The 21,345-nt window shown below is 40.1% G+C and overlaps 1 protein-coding gene across 1 annotated transcript in view; it reads left to right on the top strand.

The window, feature by feature from the left end:
* TJP1 (tight junction protein 1) overlaps nt 1–20,530 on the top strand; it is a 107,533-nt gene extending 87,003 nt beyond the window's left edge. The window contains exons 20-28 of the mRNA XM_047086813.1: nt 316–555; nt 1,204–2,076; nt 2,231–2,328; nt 4,419–4,646; nt 9,680–9,840; nt 12,522–12,999; nt 14,734–14,951; nt 16,160–16,303; nt 18,989–20,530. Coding sequence (XP_046942769.1) covers nt 316–555; nt 1,204–2,076; nt 2,231–2,328; nt 4,419–4,646; nt 9,680–9,840; nt 12,522–12,999; nt 14,734–14,951; nt 16,160–16,303; nt 18,989–19,083 — 2,535 coding nt within the window. The 3' untranslated portion in view covers nt 19,084–20,530. The remainder of the gene's footprint in view (nt 1–315; nt 556–1,203; nt 2,077–2,230; nt 2,329–4,418; nt 4,647–9,679; nt 9,841–12,521; nt 13,000–14,733; nt 14,952–16,159; nt 16,304–18,988) is intronic.
* The last annotated feature ends 815 nt before the right edge of the window (nt 20,531–21,345 follow it).

Below are 21,345 nucleotides of genomic sequence, written 5' to 3'. Positions count from 1 at the left end.
AACGTTTTGTAGTTAGAAGTGAATTATTAAATCTTAGAATGTGGTGATTGAGTTGAAGAGTATATTTTGTCCTTTCTTCAGATTAAGAATTGATCTTTAATTTCAATTTGACAATACCAAGGACTTAATTCTAAGCTTTGTGTGTTTGTCTTACACAGCAGTATACTGAAGTTCTTTTAAAAAATTGAGGACATGAGGTCATAGTTTTGTTATTCAGCACACTTAAAATGTATGTCTACCAACCCCTATAAATGGAAGTGGGAAGTTAGAAGTAAACAGAAACACTATATTTAAAATATTTTAAACACTTCACAGAAAGCAGAAGCCTCATCTCCAGTCCCTTACCTTTCGCCTGAAACAACCCCAGCATCATCAACCTCTGCCGTTAATCATAATGTAACTTTAACTAATGTAAGACTGGAGGGGCCCACCCCAGCTCCTTCCACATCTTACTCACCACAAGCTGATTCTTTAAGAACACCAAGTACTGAGGCAGCTCACATAATGCTAAGAGATCAAGAGCCGTCATTGTCGTCGCATGTAGATCCAGCAAAGGTACCTGTGCCGCAGTGTTGCCCTCATTTGTTGCTCTCCATCAGTCTAGCACACGATCATTTTTGCTTTGCCCTTTAAGTGTTCCTTTTGCTTTTTTTCCTGTGGGCTTACACACCATGGTGCTTTCCAATCAATATGGATCATTTCAGTTTTGTAGTGTGCATGGCTTCCGGTGGTATACTACTGATAATGTGGAGATAGGCCTTTTAATTGGGATTTGTGCTAATGTTTTTATTACTTTTATTTTTTGGTTTTCAGTACCCTCCAGAGTTCCTTGTAGTATGTAGCTGTGACCCATCATGAACATTTTGTGTTTTATGAATTATGGTGTCCATACTTTTCTTTATGATTTTTATTTACTCTGTCCAAATCAAATGGAATCAGTAGTTCAGTGTATTAATTTTCTACTAAATTTAGTAATTATCTTTAGCTCACTTTCATTTAGAACATGCTAAAACATAAAAGCCCTATACCTGCATTATAAATTTTGAGCTTTCACTTAAACTAGCTTTCTCACTAATCTCTTTCTGTCTTGATAATAAATGGTGGAACATACCATTTTCACATACTAAATTATATTTTTGTGTATTAAAGTAGACTAGAATTGAAAACCAGCCGTTGTATTTACACATGAATTTTTTTATACAGGTGTATAGAAAAGATCCCTATCCTGAGGAAATGATGAGACAGAATCATGTTTTAAAACAGCCACCTGTTGGTCACCCAGGGCAGAGGCCAGACAAAGAGCCTAATCTGAGCTATGAATCCCAACCCCCATATGTAGAGAAACAAGCCAGTAGAGACCTTGAACAGCCCGTGTACAGATACGACTCCTCTGGCTACCCAGACCAGTTTTCTCGAAACTATGACCATCGTCTACGCTATGAAGAGCGCATTCCTACATATGAAGAGCAGTGGTCATATTATGATGACAAACAGCCCTACCAGCCTCGGCCTTCTTTTGATAATCAGCATCCTCGGGACCTTGACTCCAGACAGCATCCTGAAGAGTCCTCAGAACGAGGCTATTACCCACGTTTTGAAGAGCCAGCCCCTCTACCCTATGACAGCAGACCACGTTATGACCAACCGCCTAGAACCTCCACCCTACGACATGAAGAGCAGCCAACTCCTGGATATGACATGCATAACAGATACAGACCAGAAGCACAGTCCTATTCTTCAGCAGGCCCGAAGGCATCTGAACCCAAGCAGTATTTTGACCAATACCCACGAAGTTATGAGCAAGTACCATCACAAGGATTTACCTCTAAAGCAGGCCACTATGAGCCTCTCCATGGTGCTGCAGTCATCCCTCCTCTAGTACCCACATCTCAACATAAGCCAGAAGTTCTGCCTTCAAATACCAAACCACTGCCTCCACCCCCATCTCTGACTGAAGAGGAAGAAGATCCAGCAATGAAACCCCAGTCTGTGCTCACTAGAGTTAAAATGTTTGAAAACAAAAGATCTGCATCGATGGAGAACAAGAAGGATGAAAACCACACTGCTGGTTTTAAGGTAAGCATGTAACCATGCTTTTCCTGCCTTGGACACGTGGGCACATTCAGTGAAGGAGCACTTCAGAGTGCTTCGTGGCTCTCCCTCTCCTGCTTAAATGAAACCTGTTGTGTAACTATCTGTTCCTGGGGCATGTTTGTCTTCTTTTTTGCAGCCTCCAGAGGTAGCATCTAAACCTCCAGGTGCTGCCATCATTGGTCCTAAAGCCACTCCTCAGAATCAATTCAGTGAACATGACAAAACACTGTACAGGTGGGTACACTTGGTGGTGTTTGTGGTATGGAACTGACCAAGAATCTGACCCAGTTAATAAGCAAGCCATTTACTGTGTTAGAAGAGGAGAGGAAGGAAAAGGGAGAGGATCTTGATTGTTGTCCTTAAACGAAAACTACTAGCCTTTCTAATTAAGATAGTGGCCCTAGAAAGAAAAATAAAGGTCTTGAAAATGCCTTCTGTAACAGATCTTTGTTAGCCTTCAGTAATCAAGTTTTTCAAAGAGATATTCTTCTAGCAAGCAATTAAAATAAAAATTTTAAAGCCCTGCATTTGTATTATGTTTTTTAGTTTTTAAAGTGCTTTCAGACATGTAAACTCTTAGTCTTTGGGGGTAAGGAAACAGAGTTTCACTAAAATAACAAAAATTAATTATTTAGGGAGCATACTCGTATGCCAGTGTGCTAAGCACTTCAGTGCAGTGTGGGTCCTTTCCTCCATTTTAGAGAGAGGCACTGAGGGGGGTGACTGGGTGGCTCAGTTGGTTAAGCATCCAACTTTAATTCAGGTCATCATCTCATGGTTTGTAGGTTCGAGCCCTGCGTTGGGCTGACAGCTCAGCGCCTGGAGCCTGCTTCAGATTCTATGTCTCCTTCTCTTTTTACCCACCCCCCTTCTCTCCCTCTCTGTCTCTCAAAGATAAATAAACATTTAAAAAAAATTTTTTTAAGAGAGGCACTACGGCTGAGGGTTTTGAGTAGCTTTTAGGATTTAGTGGAGCCAGGAGAGAAACCTGGCCAGCTGCTCTCTTAACAGTGGCCTCATCATACTGTGAGTAAATGACAGACTGGGTTTGAATAGTTTTTCTGCCCAGCTAATGAGTTTTATTTGCTTACATTTGTATTTGTAATAAAGAGAAGCTGCTATCTGACATTACGTTTTCTTTTTAATGATGTCTAGTGCTTTTCATGAAAACGTAAACTACTGTTGGGTCTTCTTTAGCCAGTATCATTAGCTGTTTTCCATAAGTTAAATATGTAATAACTGAAAGCTTAGGCCCTTTTTTGATGTGAAACCTATTTATTTTTGTTGGAAAGTTTCTAAAATTCACTTAAGCAGAGTGTACATAACAATGTATAGACAGACAGTCCTCAACTTAATAATGGTTTGACTTAGGATTTTTCAACTTTACAAGAGTGTGAAAGCAATATGCATTCAGTAGAAATCATAAAAGACCTTTTCAAAATTTTTAATTTTAATTTTTTTTCCCCCCAGGCTAGTGATATATGGTACAGTACTCTCTCCTGATGCCGCTTAGCGGCAGCTCCCCGTCAGCCATGTGATCACGGGGGTCAACAGCCAGTACACTTAAAACCACCCTGTATCCTTACAGCCATTCTCTTGTTCACTTTAAGTATAGCATTTGATAAATTACATGAGGTACTCAAACTTAATTATAAAATAGACTTTGTGTTAGATGAGTTTGCCCGACTGTAGGCTCATGTATGTTCTGAACACACTTAAGGCAGGCTAGGCTAAGCTAGGGTGTTTGGTAGATGAGGTGTACTAAATGCATTTTGGACTCCTGGTATTTTAACCTGACAGTGGATTCATTATGATGTAACCCCATCATAAGTTGAAGAAGCTCGGTATTAATTTGCTTAATAACTTACTTTCTTCCCCACTGCTTCCTGTGCCTTGTAGAACTTTGGACTATATAGAGCTGTTTCCTTCTATGAGAATCCTTTATTGATCCTGGATTAAAGTTCTTAAATTCTCTCAGTTATTAATTGTTGCTAACATAGATGTATATACTTTGAGAAGTTCTCCACTGTCTTAGTTAATGCTTCCTATTCTCTAATTAACTGCTTCTAACCTGCTGTGAGGCTCTGACCAAATAATTATCAAGCTTATTAGGTTATGTCAAAGGACTCATGAGCCAGAAGAGGGCTGCCTTCTGAGTGTAAATGTATGAAGACATGGGATTTGGAATGTCTATTTTGACTGTTGGATTGTTCAGCTAGATGCTGAATAATCATAGCAGTAAAAGGTCAAGATAACATATTTGTGTATTCCATTTTCTTTGTAAAATTAACATCTAAAAAGTTCCATTTGTCATTCATTGTCAGGATCCCAGAACCTCAGAAACCTCAAATGAAGCCACCTGAAGATATTGTTCGGTCAAATCATTACGATCCCGAGGAGGATGAAGAATATTATCGAAAGCAACTCTCCTACTTTGACCGAAGAAGTTTTGAAAACAAGCCTTCTACACACATTCCTACTGGCCATCTCTCAGAGCCTGCCAAGCCAGTTCATTCTCAGAATCAACCAAACTTTTCTAGTTACTCTTCAAAGTAAGTTATTTCACCTGAGACTTACTTTTAAAAATAAGAAACATAAACGTTCAGTTGCATAAAGTAGAGTAATCATGTGAAGTTCAGTGTATTTGGAAGGAATATAGTTAAGTCCATATTTAATACATGATTTCTGTTGGCTCCAGTGGTTCAGCACTGTGCATAGTCTGTAGCTCTAGAATATGTGTGTGTGACTTTTGTCCTTAAACCCTGATATCTGATACATGAAATTTTTGCATTAGGAAAGTTGTTAAAATCAAAAGGTTTTGAGGTGAAGACCCTGATTTTTAGGTGAATCATAAGTCTCCCCTCTCTCTGTGCAGCATATTTCATGCTGGTTCTTTTCCTTCTTTTCTGTTTTTATTTTTTAAGTATGAAAATAGCAAGGGGGGGTGACATTATTTGAGGGAAGATAATAGTTTGTTGTTTTTTTCTTCAAGGTGAGAAAGAGCTTATCTTTTTTTAAATGTGGGAGCTTGAGACGACTTTAAGTATTCTGGTCCAGTTTTACACTTGGAAAAGAAAGGAAAGTTTTAACACATGAGGTGACGTGATGGGCAGGCAGAGCTAGGACTGAACACCCAAGTTTCTCCACTCCCAGTCGTTTTCCCTGTTCTGTGCTCTTTCCTTTTGTTGACTTGTCTATTGGAGGTTTTGTTGATTTGTTTTTCTTTCTTGTGGTTTTGTTGGGGTACAAATCCAACTGAGAGTGAGGTAGAAACTCACATAGGCATAGGTAGGTTTATACTTCAGCAAAACAAACCCACAAGAATGAGAAACAGATGTGGATTTATTACAGGGAATTCATTTACACCGTTGTAGGACCCTGCTAATAAACAAGTTGTGAGTTCACAGGACAGGAAGAGAGAAGATCCAGAGCTGTTTGAGAGTCTCTGAGTTCAGGAAAGACCTAAGTTCTTTTTAAAAGGGTCCATCCAGATAATCTCCCTTTTGATTAACTGAACTCAACTGATTTAGAGGCATTACATCTGTCAGTCCCCCTCACAGCAGCACCTACATTAGTGTTTGAATGAATGATGGGGACTATAGTTTGACCTACCCAAGTTGACCTACCAAGTTCCAAAGCACCCATATTTTTACTGAATTAGATGCTTGGGATTGTCTGAACTTAACTATCATTTGTCGTGTACTGTTGAGTGAAAAATTTTTTTAAAAATACTTTAAAACCTCTATTGTTAAAAATCTAATTATAATTACCACTTTTTTCTTAGACATCATTTGAAGTGAAGATTTAAAACTTTTTTCCCACTGTCCTCTATTTCAGTCTTTGTCTAGAGAAGAAAGCCCTTTATGTAAAATGCAAATGCAAACTTTGGGTGCTGCAGTGGGGGTTCTGTTAAATACAAACAGTGTCTTATACCAGTATTGTGAGCCTCCCCCAACACAATGCTAGAGAGGTGCCCAGTACATCTGGGGAGGGTGTCCAGACTCCGGTGAGCCTTAGTAGCTCCCCTCTGGTAAGGTAGGAGGGTATATCCTTTTGTAATCATCTTTACTTAAGTCATTAAACACATTCGTTCTTGTTAGAAGCAGGTCCAAGGGTATAGTTTAAGGAGAGAGATTTTATTCATCCTTTTATATACTCGGTAAATAGAATGCAGTCTTAAAAGAACACATTTAGGTCTGAAAAGTAAGTAAGAAGTCTCATCAGAGAATCAACTGACAAGGCATTTTTGGTTTTGGGTTGAGTTTTCTACAAAGAAGACTTAACGTATTTGTGACGTATAATTTTCATTCAGGGTCTAGAACGCTGCCTAGTATTTGGTGGGTGGGGACCCAGCAACACAGGGCATAGTGTGCTAGGTGTGTCAGCTGCCCACCTTTTCATTAATGCAGCTCTGGGAGGAATGAGTCTTAACTGGTCAGAGGTTTCTCAAGGGTAGATTGCCTTTGACAGAAACACATAACATCTGTCTTTGAGAATAGGCCCCAGACTCTGAATGTTTGTGTTTCCTGCCATGAGTGTTATGGAAGCCGGAAAGTGTGACTTGAGATGCACATTTTAATACATTTCCTTCCTTTGTGATAGAAATCAAAAACTCTTTGTAGTTGTGCTTCACGTCCCCATGTGGGTATTCGGTGGGTAGAGCTTTGGGAAGGAGAATGAGGAGTGAGACATGATGGCTAAGACATAAGGGGTCTCTGTGCCTTGCCCTTCTAATGCTGTTGTACTGTTGTGCCCAGTGAATACGGCTTTAACAATTGGAAAGTCATTTAAAATATACAGCCCTCTTACAGTATTTCAAAACTGCTCTTTGTTACCAGTAGACTGCCTACAGGCTTTCATTTTCTAAAGTATAATATAGAAATAGCAAAGCTCTTTTCTTCTGGATAATAGGTGCTTATGTTCCACTTAAAAACATACCTCCGAGGGGACCTGGCTGGTTCAGTTGGTTAAGTGTCTGACTCTTGATTTCATTCAGGTCATTCATCCCAGGGTCGTGGGATCGAGCCCCACATTGGTCCCTGAACTGGGTGTGGAGCCTGCTTAAGATTCCCTCTTACTCTGCCCCTCCCTTGCTTGTTCTCTCATGTTCCCCACCCTCCAACAAAAACTCCATACCTGAGAAATGGTGGGGGTTGAGAAGGGAGAATGGTAGCACAGGACAGACGCCCCAGAGAGCAAGTGGATATCACCTGTCTTACAGCTCTGGAGAGCTGGGTTGGAATTGGGGAGATTAGGAGATCAGTGACTCAGACATTGATCTTCAAAACAAGTAAGGAGTTTCCAGGATCCTATGACAGGGTTAGAAGAGCCCTGTGCATGTGTCCCAGCCCAGAAACTGAGCTTCTTCAGGGCAACGAGAGATTTTTTTGTCACTAAAATATCTTGTCTCTCAAAAGTCAACTTACTGTGAGACTTTTAGGTCTCAAAATAAGTGTTAGTAGTTTTCAGCTTTTTAAGAACTTAGTAAGATTAACTAGGTTTCTATCTGCATGTGGCATTCACTGAGAGAGGCTGTGAGATTCAAACATGGAAGCTTTGCAAATAGGCTCCCCCCATCCCAGGACTTACTTTAGGACTGGTAATGGATTCAGGTCTTGCCAGGAAAGAGCACAGGTTAATCATAGTCAGGTTTCAAAGGCATGCATATTTCAGCTTGCCTGTTCATCATCACCCCCACTAGGGATCAGCACAGCTGTTGTGTTGTACGGCTTCCTCCTACATTTTCACTTAGAGGATTTCTTTTGCCCAGCCCTTTTTTTTTTAATGGAGCATTTCATTCTTACTTCTTCAGAGTCTGCTGATTATTCTTAGTATTGCTTCTTTATTTAGTCTGTTTCTTTGCGCACCACTAGCAAGTGAAGCCAAAGTGGGCAAAGATGGAAGAGTAATAAAGCTCAAGCACCTTGCTACTCACTAGCAGCACAGTTAAAATACGTGGAGGGCCGGGACACCTGAGCAGCTCAGAAGGTTAATTAAGTTTCCGACTCTTGGTTTTGGCTCAGGTCATGATCTCATGGTTAGTAGTGCAGAGCCTGCTTGCAATTCTTTCTCTCCCTCTCTCTGCCCTTCTTGCGTGCATGCATGTGTGCGCGCTCTCTCTCTCTCTCTCTCTCTCTCTCTCTCTCTCTCAAAATAAATAAATAAACATTTTTAAAATGTATGTGGAAAGTGGGCAGGCAGTACCTAACTATATTAACTGTATTTTGATTTATTGGTGATTTTCCAAACTTAAGTGAGAGCTAGTGATGTTTTCTTTTATAGATCAGATGATTCTGAAATGGTGGATGTGTATTTTTTGGTTGATATTTTAAAATGACATTTGAGTTCCATTTGCTGCAAATGTACTTAGTTAGATTGACCATTTTCTTTCATTTTTCTATTGCGCTTTTGCTTTGCCATCACCTAGATTTCTTGGCTCTTACCCTAGCTATGACTACTTGAAAAGGACCGTCAAGTGGTAAGACTGGCATTAATGTGAGGCTGTTACATGAGGTGTCCCTCACTGCGTCACTGGCATTATGTGCACTTTTAGATTTTAAAGTCATCTTCAAATGTTTAGCCTAAGTGCCTGAAAGCGACAAAACCACATAGTTTTAAAGCCAATCACTAGAGTAGACTTCCCCAATGAAATTTTCTGTGAAAATACCTTCCAAATGTGTGTTTTGTTTGTGCACATAAAACCAGTGCAGCTTTGGCTCTCTGCAAAGGTTTAGATGGCAGTGTTGTAATTATGGGTCTATTTTAAAGATTTCTTTTGTTTGAATTGTACGTGTTACGTATTAACAATTGGCGATCTGAAAAATAAGCATACATGGCACAATTTGACTTAAAAGAGCCTTATAAAATCAAGCAGTGTCTGCTACTCTAGCAACTATTTAAACAATTAAAAATGGATCTAGTAAATCAAGGGCAGTTTCAAAGTGAAAGATGTCCAGTGTGTTTAGTGTTACTGGAACACAACCACACCCATTTCATTTACATATTGTCTATGGCTGCTTTGGGGCAGAGTTCGAATAGTTGTGACAGAGACTGTATGGCCCAAAAAGCCAACAACATTTACTGTCTAGCCCTTTACAAAAAATTTGCCAACCTCTGGTCTATAAAAACATTTTTTGTGGTGCTCTGAGTGTGCCAGAAACCAAGGATTTGTACTTTAGATACCAAATCAGTAGTGAATCTAAGGAAGATTTGGGCCAATAAATATTTTTCAAAATATTTGCAAGACTTTCTTAAACCTCCCAACCATTACTGCCTTTTTGTAAGCAACACAATTAATATTACAAGTATACCCAAAATTTCATCTGCCTTTGGTTGCCATCTTCTGGATGTTTTACTAATATTCTTTAAGTATCTGTCCTGTCTTTACATTTCTTGTGCTGATGAATGATTGAATTTGTTTGTATATTTTGGTAGAGTTAGCCATTTATACTCATAAGAATAAATTGTGAAATTTCCAGTTTTTTGTTGTTTTTTAACTCAGGGATAATTAGAAGAATGAAAACTTGCTTTTTTGTAAATGTGAATCCATATTCATAAGTTGGCATTGTCTTTGTTTTTTTCATAGGGGAAAGTCTCCTGAAGCTGACACTGCGGATAGATCATTTGGTGAGAAACGCTATGAGCCGATCCAGGCCACTCCCCCTCCTCCTCCATTGCCCTCCCAGTATGCCCAGACCAGCTCCTCTCTCGCCCTCCACACGCATGCCAAGGGGGCACATGGTGAAGGTAGGAAGTTTGGTTTGGAAGTTGGCATTACTGCTGTAATAGAGTAATACTTACAAAATTGCATTCTTGCAGTTTGTAAGCAAAAGTGTTTTTCATTTAAAAATACATACTTGGGAGCCTGAGTGGCTCAGTCAGTTAAGTGTCCAACTCTTGGTTTCAGCTCAGGTCAGGATGTCACAGTTCGTGAGTTCAAGCCCTGCATCAGGCTCTGCACTGACAGCACAGAGCCTGCCTGAGATTCTCTCTCCCTCTCTCCCTGCCCCTCCTCTGCTCTGTCTCTCAAAATAAATAAATTTAAAAACAAATTTTTTTAAAAATACATACTTGAAACATATAGGCTGGGAACAATGAAACTAAGTGTTTTGTTAAAAGTACATCTCCTAAAAAAAAAAAAAAAAAGTACGTCTCCTGTTTTTATAACTATAACCATTATATCAGAAAAGACTTTTAGCTAAATAGATGTTAATCTGTTTTACTATCACAGCTCAATTTTTGGAAGTAGTATTTGTTTGCCGGTATGTCTGAATCTAAATTTTTGATTGGTGGTTTGTAAAAATTACTGTTATATTCCATTTATATCCATGGATATAGGAAAGCCATAAAGTCCCACATAACCTGCAACCCTTAGCACCTCACAGTTATGTGCTGTGGCAAAATCCCAGCAGAGTAGCCAACAGCTCCAGGTGATTCATTTTAACAGCTGTACCCCTGCGTTTTTCCCATCTTCTCTCCTTCATGTCTCCCTGACCAGGAACTATTTTCCTTTACCCATGCCGCCTCTCTTCCAGGGCCATTGGCATGGCTCCTCTCCTTCATTCCTGCTTGCTTCATCTTTCTCTCTGGCCTCACACAGGTGCAGCTCACTTCTCCATTGTTCAGAGCACCTGTTGTTCCTGCTGCCTCCTCAAACTGTCCTATGTCTCTTTGCCTTCCATCAAACACTCTGAAAGGGAGACTGTTGCCTTCACCTCCAAATGCCCCTTTTTTGGCCCTTTCAAAAAAAAAAAAAAGATTGTTTATTTTACCCTAAGAATATACCATGATTTATCCATTCTCCTGTTGGCTTTTTGCTACTACAGACATTTCTCTGTTATTTACAAGAATCAAATTCTAGGCCAGCTGTAGAGGTGTACTGGTAGATTGATCTTACCCCATGTTTAGGATTTTCTTTCCACACTGTCATGTCTGCAGGTAAAGTTTTAATTCTTTCCGATCCTTAAATGCCTTTTCTTTTTCTTGCCTTCTTGTGCACTGTCAGGGACCTCCGGCAAATGTGTCAGTTTGGAAGTGATGAGAGCAGACATCTCTGCCTTCCCCATCTTAGGGAGAAAGGATTTAATGTTTCACCCTTACGACATTAGCTCTATGTTTTTTATGGCTTGTTATAGCTACTCTTTATTAGGTTTTAGATATTCCTTTCTATTCCCCTCTAGTTTGCTGAAAGTATTAGGTCACATGCTGTTTCTGCATGTAGTAAGATTACCGTAACATTTTCCTTCTTTAGTGTGTTAATGCAGTAAATTATATTGCTGTGTTCACAAGGAATTTGGGTTTATTTTTTCCTTTTTATGTAATGTCCCTGTCTGGTTTTACCATCGTTGTTGTGCTAGTTCATAAAAGAGAGCCTAGGACATGTCCCCTGTTTTCTTTCTAAAAGACTTTGTATAGTGTTGGTGTTATTTTTTCTGGAATTATTTCCTAGAATTCAGTTAGTACTTCTTTACCTTGCCACCAGCCATGCATGGAGATTCCTGTTCCACATCTTTGCCAACTCTTGGCATTACTGAACCGAAGTGTTGCCAATCTAATGGGTATGAAGTGTATTTGGGGTTTGTTATGTATTTGCATTTCCCTGGTAGTGAGGTTTTCTGTCTTTTTTTTTTTTTTTAATTTTTTTTTTCAACGTTTATTTATTTTTGGGACAGAGAGAGACAGAGCATGAACGGGGGAGGGTCAGAGAGAGAGGGAGACACAGAATCGGAAGCAGGCTCCAGGCTCTGAGGCATCAGCCCAGAGCCTGACACGGGGCTCGAACTCACGGACCGTGAGATCGTGACCTGGCTGAAGTCGGACGCTTAACCGACTGCGCCACCCAGGCGCCCCGAGGTTTTCTGTCTTGTAAGGTAACTGAGCATTCTGGCCTTCACTTCTGTTGTTGCCTCTGCACAGCTTTCCCCATATTCCTATTAGTAGCATCTTTCTGGTGGGTGTATAGGGGTTCTTTATAGGTTTTAGATCCTAATTCTGTACAGTTATGCAAATTGTGCTCCCAGTCTGTGGCTCCTTTTGACTTCATTTAGGTGAGTTCTGTAGTGTTGATTTTTTTTTTCTTTTTTTTCCTTTTTTTAACATAGCTATACTGTCATTCTGTTTCTAATTTGATATGGACAGTGGGAGAGGGTACTCAGACAACCAGGCTCTGGAGGCCTGGACCCTGAGCAGCATGACCCTGACTCCACAGTCACAAGATACCCCAGAGTACCACATGTGTCCATGCCCCTCCTGGTCCCTCGATGTCACAGGTAGCCACCAGGGTTCAAGAGTCACTTTCTAATTGTGGGGACCCTGACTTGGGCCTTGACTTCAGCACCGAGACAAGTTAAGATGGGAGAGACATCATAGGGGCTATTAAAACTTCTTTGAGGAAGTTTTTTAAATGCTTATATATGTTTATTTTTCAGGTAATTCGGTGTCATTGGATTTCCAGAATTCTTTAGTGTCTAAACCAGATCCACCTCCGTCTCAGAATAAGCCAGCAACTTTCAGACCACCGAACCGAGAAGATACTGTTCAGTCTACTTTCTATCCCCAGAAAAGTTTCCCGGATAAAGCTCCAGTTAATGGAGCTGAACAGACTCAGAAAACAGTCACTCCAGCATATAATCGATTCACACCAAAACCATACACAAGTTCTGCTCGGCCATTTGAGCGCAAGTTTGAAAGTCCTAAATTCAACCACAATCTTTTGCCAAGTGAAACTGCACATAAACCTGATTTGTCATCAAAAGCCCCTACTTCACCAAAAACTCTTGTGAAAGCGCACAGTGTGGCACAGCCTCCTGAGTTTGACAGTGGAGTTGAAACTTTCTCCATCCATGCAGATAAGCCCAAATACCAAATGAATAATGTCAGCACTGTGCCTAAAGCTGTTCCTGTGAGGTAAGATTTTTGCCTTTTTCTTGGCTCTGTGATTTGTCTAATGTGAGTTTGGTGTAGTTTATGTGATTTGGGACTTTTAAGAATCATTCTGACATAAGCTTTTTTTTTTTTTAATGTTTGCTTATTTTTGAGAGAGAGAGAGAGCACACATGCACAAGTGGGAGGGGCAGAGAGAGAGGAAGACACAGAATCCAAAGCAGGCTCCAGGCTTTGAGCTATCCGCACAGAGCCTGATGCGGGGCTCGAACTTGTGAACCATGAGATCATGACCTGAGCCAAAGTCGGATGCTTAACTGACTGAGCCACCCAGGCTCCCCTTAACTTAAACTTTTAAACTGAACAGTTTTGTCCAAAAGGTTGTTGCATTGAATGCTGTTTATATGAAAGGTCCTGCAAGAGGTGGAAGAGAATATTAATAAAATAATAAAGCTAACTGATCATGTACAGTCCATAGATACTGTCAATATCCCCATTTTACTAAGAACTGAAGTCAGGTGACACTGCATGTTGCCCAGTCACACAACTAGGGTGAGGGAGCCCCGGTTCAGCTGCTCCTGGTCATCTGAATACAGAGCCCATATTCTGAACCAAACATAGCATTCCATAACCTCTAACCTTGGCCTGCTTGCATTTGGAAAATATCTCAGAAGCCTAAGCACCTGTATTCCCTGTCTACTCTCTGTTCAACAGTGATACTAGAAAATGTAACAACTTCAAAATGGTTGCTCTTTTTATGGTTTTAGTGAGTAATATATTTGAGCAAATGAGACTGGGAAAGCCTCATATACTCCTTTCTCTAGACCTGTTCTGGCCTCACATAAGCTCACCTCAGCCTCCCAAATCCACTTACATTGTCAAGCCACCTGCTGAAACAGAAGAACTTGCAGGCAGAACCCAGGGCCAGGAGGGCCACCTGCCAGCTTCCCAAAAACAGGGATGGTCATGGAAATGTGCTGCCTTCTCCTCTTTGTAAGCCTTTCCTGTAGTGGGGGATGGGGTGCCGCATCAGCATTGTCCCTGCTGCTCTGGTCATGCAGGAATCATTGTAGCTTCCCTCCACACACTTACTGTGTCGGTCCATCTTTCTGCTCACTTTTAGGTTGTGACTCAAAATTTTACTCCAAGCAGTCTTGGTAGCCTATGCTTTTGAAGCAGTCTTTGATACCACATCCCCTTGGCTTCTGATATTCTTTGTGTACTAAGTGAATATACTTTTTTTTTCATGGGTGCTTGGGGTGTACCCATACCAAAGTATTATAGAAAGCTTTGACAGCGTGGGCCATAAGTGTGCATGCTCAAAATCCTAGGGAGATAGAGAACCTAATTAGTACTCATCAAGTCTGAGATGCCATAAGTTGCAAGATGCACTATTGTCTTATATATCACTAAGAAGGAAAGAAAAGTGCTATCAGTTAAACCATGACTTACCGTCAATTTTAAAATACGAATTTCATGGATGTTAAAATGCGGTTCTTAAGACCAACGTATTGTAGTAGTTGGGTGAGCAAGGTATTAGGCTTTATACATTCAGTAATGAAATGGATTAGTTATCTTCAAAAATGAAATCGATTTCTCCAGGAAGAATATGATTTATTATTCCTGTGAGTAAAATGTGTCACCAAAAACTTACCTTTTTGATTAAATGGAGAAATAAAATGAAACAACCTGTTAGTCATAATGGAAACTCTGCTATATTGTTGGAGGTTTATTCATTAGCTGTTTCTGGATTCTCAGCCCTTCAGCTGTGGAAGAAGATGAAGATGAAGATGGTCACACCGTGGTGGCCACAGCCCGAGGCGTGTTTAACAGCAATGGTGGGGTGTTGAGTTCCATAGAAACCGGCGTTAGTATAATTATCCCACAAGGAGCCATTCCTGAGGGAATTGAGCAGGAAATCTATTTCAAGGTCTGCCGAGACAACAGCATCCTCCCACCTTTAGATAAGGAGAAAGGTAAATGGTTTTATTTTTCTGCTTGGTTTTTAATAACTTGAGTTGTCCTGTGTGCTCTTCAAAGCTTGTAGTGTTCAATTGAGAGGATAATCTGGACCCCTTTTCTGCTTTGCCAACCCCAGCACGTTTCTCCCATCAGGGCAGGCCTCTCCAGTGGGCACTGTGGAGGGGGGTGCCCTGGGATGGCATCACAGGCAGGCACAGGGTGTCCCACAGGAAGTCCAAGCTGGTGGAGGTGAGCACACAAGACCTTCCACTCATTGGGCTTTACTTTCACTGTGAAAGTGACAGTGACAGCAGATGACTGGCCTTTGGGCATTCCTCCCTTGGTCTGCTAGGTGGTCTTAGCTGACCTCACCAAATCTGTCTTTGCGTCATTCATCCCTTCCATGTCTAGAGACAGGTTAGATAACACTCACTCAGAAAGGCTTTGCTCCATGCCTGTCACCTGACTGTAAGACAGAAGCTTCTCGGGGCAGGTGCTCGTCACCCCAGCTCTAGCACTAGTAAGAGGTCCACACGGCGAATAAAATATCCCTCTCAGGTATCACCATGTGTGTTTCTGAACTTAAGGAATCCAGGAAAGCTGTTATTTTTCGTAATCTTCCTGGATATGTCAGGACGATACGATGAACTACGTGATGACTTCTTTTGGAGTCTTATAGCAGTTGCTTTACTTCCTTAAATATGTTACTCGAGCTCATTTTCTTACATTTTGCTGGAACACTAACATATGTTGGCCCTGTGTGAATCCCTTAAACCAAGTCTGTAGCAAATACAACATTTAAAACGTAAGATCTAAGTAACATTTACAAAAAATACATTTGAATATACAAGAACCCCATGATCGAATGGTGTAGCCACTAGCTACCTGTGGTTATTATGAATTGAAATGTGCTGGAAGTATAAAATACACACTGATTTCAGAGATTTACTATGTTGGTTACATGCTGAAATAATGTTTGGGATATATTGGGTTACATAAATATTAAAAATTTATGTCCCTGTTGTTTTTTCTTAATGTGGCTACTAGAACATTTTAAATTACACATGTGTCTTGCATTATGTTTCTCTCAGTCACTGCAACTATAGAGAACTAATGGCATTTGGCTTTAAAGCATGTCATTAGAAGGGAGGATGAGGAGAACTGTGGGCTAGAAAGAAGATGGTCATCTAACCTCTCACTCCCACCCCCTCCTTGACTGCAGGCGAGACACTGCTGAGCCCCTTAGTGATGTGTGGGCCCCATGGCCTCAAGTTCCTGAAGCCCGTGGAGCTGCGCTTACCACACTGTGCGTCCATGACTCCTGACGGTTGGTCTTTTGCTCTAAAATCATCCGACTCCTCGTCGGGTATGCTGTCTTCACTCTGTCCTTTGGGGGCTTTGGGTACTGTCATTGATTAATCCTTGGGCTGTTGGAGCTACACATGCTGTTTGTTAGCACATCTCTACCTCTGTTGCTGTGGCCTTGTAGGCATCACCAGTGTTTTGAAATTTCTTTGTGGTTCATATATAAATGAATATGGAAAAGTATGGGAAGTTTCTGCCTTTTAAACATTGATGATTTGGCCAAGGGTTGGCTGTTTCTTGGTGTTCAACAAAATTATTTGTTCTGTCAAAATTTTTAAGATGTAGTGGGAGAATTTTTGTTGCTGTACGTACATGGGCATTTCCATCTTCTTATTAAGATGATTCCTTTATATAATAATTTCTGTTTTGGTTACCAGTCTTTAATTCCTCAATCTACAAAGTATAGACACCAGAGAAATCTGCAAGACAAAAAATACCTTCCACTGGGATCATACTTGGCCACGGTTTTCAGTGCAAAACCCTGAATAACTGCTGTTGTACACACTACTTTTAAATGGCTTTTTTTGCTCTTAAGATCATAATTTCAAAATTTCCATTGCATTTTCACATTTCTCACTTCTTTGGGTGACTACATCAGTTACCAGTTGAAGCATTCTATATTTTTTGGTATAGATCACTTTAATTAAACCTAATATAGAGAAATAAGAATTTAAAGTTTTGCTTCTGAATTTTTAGTAAATCAGGTGAACATAATGCAGTTTTAATATGAAATAGAGCTTTAGGGTATTAAAATTGTAGGAATATAATTTAATACTACCCAAGATTAAAAATTATATATAAATATGTATTTCCTGATATCTGCAGGTACATTTTCTGGAAGAAGCTAATAAATTAATTTTAATACACTGGATAGTAAAGCTGTTTCCTCAGGGACTCCACTGAGAAGCATTTTATTAGCCTAGTTTGAATTAATGAATTAACATTAATAAAACTGCACTTAAAACGTGATATTCTGAAAGTCAAGTTGTAGCATGAGCTCTGATTGTTTTCTAAACCAAATTAGGATGAAAGTCTTTAAAATAACTGTCTATTGTAGTTAGTTGTTTTAGAAATGATTTTCTTCCGGGATATTACATGAAGCATAAATTATCTATTTGTTATTCCTGCTTTTTATGCCACAGAACAAAAGTTATTTTGTTAGATTGAAACAACTTTTTCCTGTGTTAAATTTTGAGTGCGTTCACATAGAAGAGAAATGTTCCTCTGTGTAATCCCATATGGCTCTAGAATGCTTTGCTACTGTAAATTTCTGTTTAGAAAGTCAGGGATAGCTTTTTTTTTTTTTTTTTTGTCTCCAATGTTTATTTTTGAGAGAGAGAGAGAGCGCGCACGCCAGTGAGGGAGAGGCAGAGAGGGAGAAACGGAATCCAAAGCAGTCCCCAGGCTCTGAGCTGTCAGCACAGAGCCCAACACGGGACTTGAACTCATGGATTGCGAGATCATGACCTGAAGCGAAGTCGGGTGTGTTCAACCCACTGAACCAGCCAGGCCCCCCATGGGGGGTAGCTTTTGATAAGTACTAACTTGATCCCAACAAAAATTAGTATAATAAGTGGGGGGTTTTTTGTTTTCTTTTTTTACTTCCAAAGAGTTGTTTTCACTCTACCTCATGCCTGAGCAGGCTGTTCTCTGCAGTACTGCCCATAGAGATCTGTGAAGTTAGATCACTCGGTTTTAAACTGCTGAGCCCATGATGACTCAGAGACCATTTCGGTGTACGGCTCGCTGTACATAGCGTCTCTCAACCTTGGCGTAACGTGGACGTTGTGGCCAGATGAGAATTCTTTGTTTGTAGGGGCTGTCCTGTGCATCGTGGGCTGTGTAGTGGCATCCCTGGCCTCTGCTCACCAGATGTCAGTTGTGACAGGCCAAAACGTCTACAGACATCATCCCACAGGGGTGCAGAATTGCTCCTGGTTAAGAACTATTGTGTAAGGGAGGCAAAAGTCAGCAGCTTGGAGTATCCCTTACCTTGGATGCCACAGAGCATACAGTCATGCTAGCCTTCTTCACACTAGGTGTCCGATACTGGGGCTTCTTAGCTTCAGCTGCAAATCTGAAAAGCAACAAGAGCTTGTTAAAAATGGAAATACCCAAGCCCTGCTTCAAACTCAACAGACAGTGAATTTTCAGAATTTCACAAGTGATTTTGTTGTACCGCCAAGTTCAGGGCTGAGAAACTCTCGGCCCAGACTTGCTGATTTTTGGGGGGTAAAGGGGAGGAAGGGTCTTCCTTCCAGAAGAAACCAGATTCTGCAGAATTTTCAGGCATTCATTTATTGGCGTGTAGTTGAGTGTGAGAAATGTGTTCTCATATTCAATTCAAATGGGTCCCAACTTTCAGAAGTGCTGTCAATAGTTCTGTGGAGCCAGGCACTGGAACTATACCCCAGGCGTATTTGTCGCCCCAACTTGTATTCACTGTTTGAAAAGGCATAAACTTGAAAACATAAAGAATAAAGGAGAAATCTGAAACCACTTTGAATCCTTAGATGCTAGTGGGTCCTCAATGGAATATAGCACTTAGAGCTTTGATAACAAGTGCACATGCTGAAGAACGAGAAGAAGGTTGTATGGAAGTATATGTGTTTATGTTTGTCCCATGACCATTAGGGCTGGCACTTTAACCAACCACAATTGATATGAACTTCTTTTTCTCTCATAGGTGATCCTAAAACCTGGCAAAACAAGTGTCTTCCTGGAGATCCAAATTACCTTGTTGGAGCAAACTGTGTTTCTGTCCTGATAGACCACTTTTAATTCTTAAAATATAGGAACTTGTTAAATAATGTGAAACTGGGTTAAACTTACTAAATCTAAATGGAAGCACTCTATCAAGTATTACACTTTTCTTAGAATTGATACTGCGATTTGTTAGTATTAAGCATTTTGTTTGAACAGATGAAGATTAGTGAGCATGCCCCTGCCCATGGTCAGAAAACATGCTGCAAACTGCGTGTTTATAATTGAAAAACTATTGGTATTGGCTGGAGGGTCAAAGATGGTTTGCTTTGTAATGATTTTTGTACTTTTTTATGGTCACTGCTTAACTTCACATATTGATTTCCGTTAAAACACCAGCCAGTAAATGGGGTGCATTTGAGTTCTATTCTTTCCAAAGTACATTGTTTCAAACTTTATTATGGCCCTAGCCTGGCATACACATTTTATTTTATTATGCATGAGGTAATATGCACACATTTTAAAAATGTACCTGGAACCATATAAACCAGTGTAGTAGATTTAACAGAAATGTACAGCAAGGGGAATTTATAGCTCTTTTTGGCAGGGGTGGGGGGAGTCAAGTGAAGACAATTACTTATTGTATATGAAGACACATTTTTTTTAGGGAAGGACACCAAAGCATGTGAGACTGGTTCTGTGGCTTCTTTGGATCTATAAATTAACCATATCACCACAAACATACTAACCAGCAGGAATGCCTTACCCTCATGTTTTTAATTCTTAGATCATTCTCTCCGTGTATTACTAAGTTTTTATGGCTTTTGTGCACATCTAGATACTGTATCATGAAAAAGATTGAGTAAATTGTGGATTTGGTGGTTTCAGAAATGTATAATCACCCAGAAGAAAAAAATGGTGTGATTTGGGGATTTTTCTTTTCTTCCTCCAAGGGGCAGTGGTGGTTTTCTGTTCTTTTTGGCTATGCATTTGAAAATTTTGATGTTTCAAGGATGCTTGTACATAACGCGTGCATACCACTTTTGTTCTTGGTTTGTAAATTAACTTTTATAAACTTTACCTTTTTTTATACATAAACAAAACCGAGTTTCTTAAGGCTACCTTTGTATCTCTCTCCTGTACCTCTTGAGCCTTGAACTTTGACCTCTGCAGCAATAAAGCAGCATTTCTATGACACCTACAAGGTCATTTTTAAAAAAAAAAAAAAGAATGCACAGAGTTGTTACATTTTTAAAAGTGCTGCATTTAAAAGATACAGTTACTCAGAATTCTCTAGTTTGATTAAATTCTTGCAAAGTATCCTGACTGTAATTTGTGATACCATGCTGTGCCCTAAAGTGTATTTTTTTACTAATAGACAATTTATTATGGCACATCAGCACGATTTCTGTTTAGATAATACACCACTACATTCTGTTAATCATTCATTAGGTGTGACTGAATTTCTTTTGCAGTTATTAAAAAATCTCAAATTTCTAAATCTGCAGAATAAAACTTTTTAAAATAAAGTGCTGGTTTGGTCTGTTTCCCCCCAGTTTCTAGTTTCATGCAATTTTATACTCCTGTTAAAAGTCCTGCATCCTGCTGCACATCACGTAGTCCCCTTCTGCATCAGGTAGGGTGTCTGTGGAGTACGTCCCTGCATCCACTGCACCCAGATAGGTGAGCAGTGCCAGTCACTGAAACCTCAAGACAGAGTAAGAAGAGAAGGAGGCTGACTTAGAGAGTTCTTGGCAGTGTTTCCACCGCTTCTGTAAATATACATATATTTATGTGTGCATTCGTGTCTTGTATCCTGCTTTTTCCCAAAAACGTAACATGGACATTTTCTTATGTTGTAACATTTGGGGGTAGAAAGTGATTTTAATGGCTTTAAATATTCCATCATGATTGCCATATTTATTTAACAACCGCCCTATTGACATAGAGGTGGTTGGTTGGTAGGAAGTGCAGGTCTATGTAGATTCAGTCTATTTTATTTGTTGCATCTTTTTTATGTACAGTAAAAGTATCCGTTTTAGTGTGCAGTTCTCCAAATTTTGACGGAGGTACATAGTTTTTTAACCATTACTACAATTAATACATCAAACAGTTTCATCATCCCCCAAAAGTTCATTGTTTCTCCCTCTTTATACCACCCCCCCCCCCGCCACACACACACACACACACACACACACACACACACACACACACACTTCTCCAGCCCCTGGCGGGCAATGATTTCTACCCTATAGTTTCTCCTTTTTGAGGGTGTCCTGTAAGTGGGATCCTGCAGTATATAGCCTTGGAGTCTGGCTTCTTTCACTTAGCATAAAGCGT

The sequence above is a fragment of the Lynx rufus genome, unplaced genomic scaffold (genome assembly GCF_022079265.1).
Source record: "Lynx rufus isolate CCGP_SWC_20201006 ecotype Redwood Valley unplaced genomic scaffold, mLynRuf1.p SCAF_21, whole genome shotgun sequence".
Lineage (NCBI taxonomy): Eukaryota > Metazoa > Chordata > Mammalia > Carnivora > Felidae > Lynx > Lynx rufus.
The sequence above is the reverse complement of the archived record's forward strand: the minus strand, read 5'-3'. Positions and strand labels throughout refer to the sequence as shown.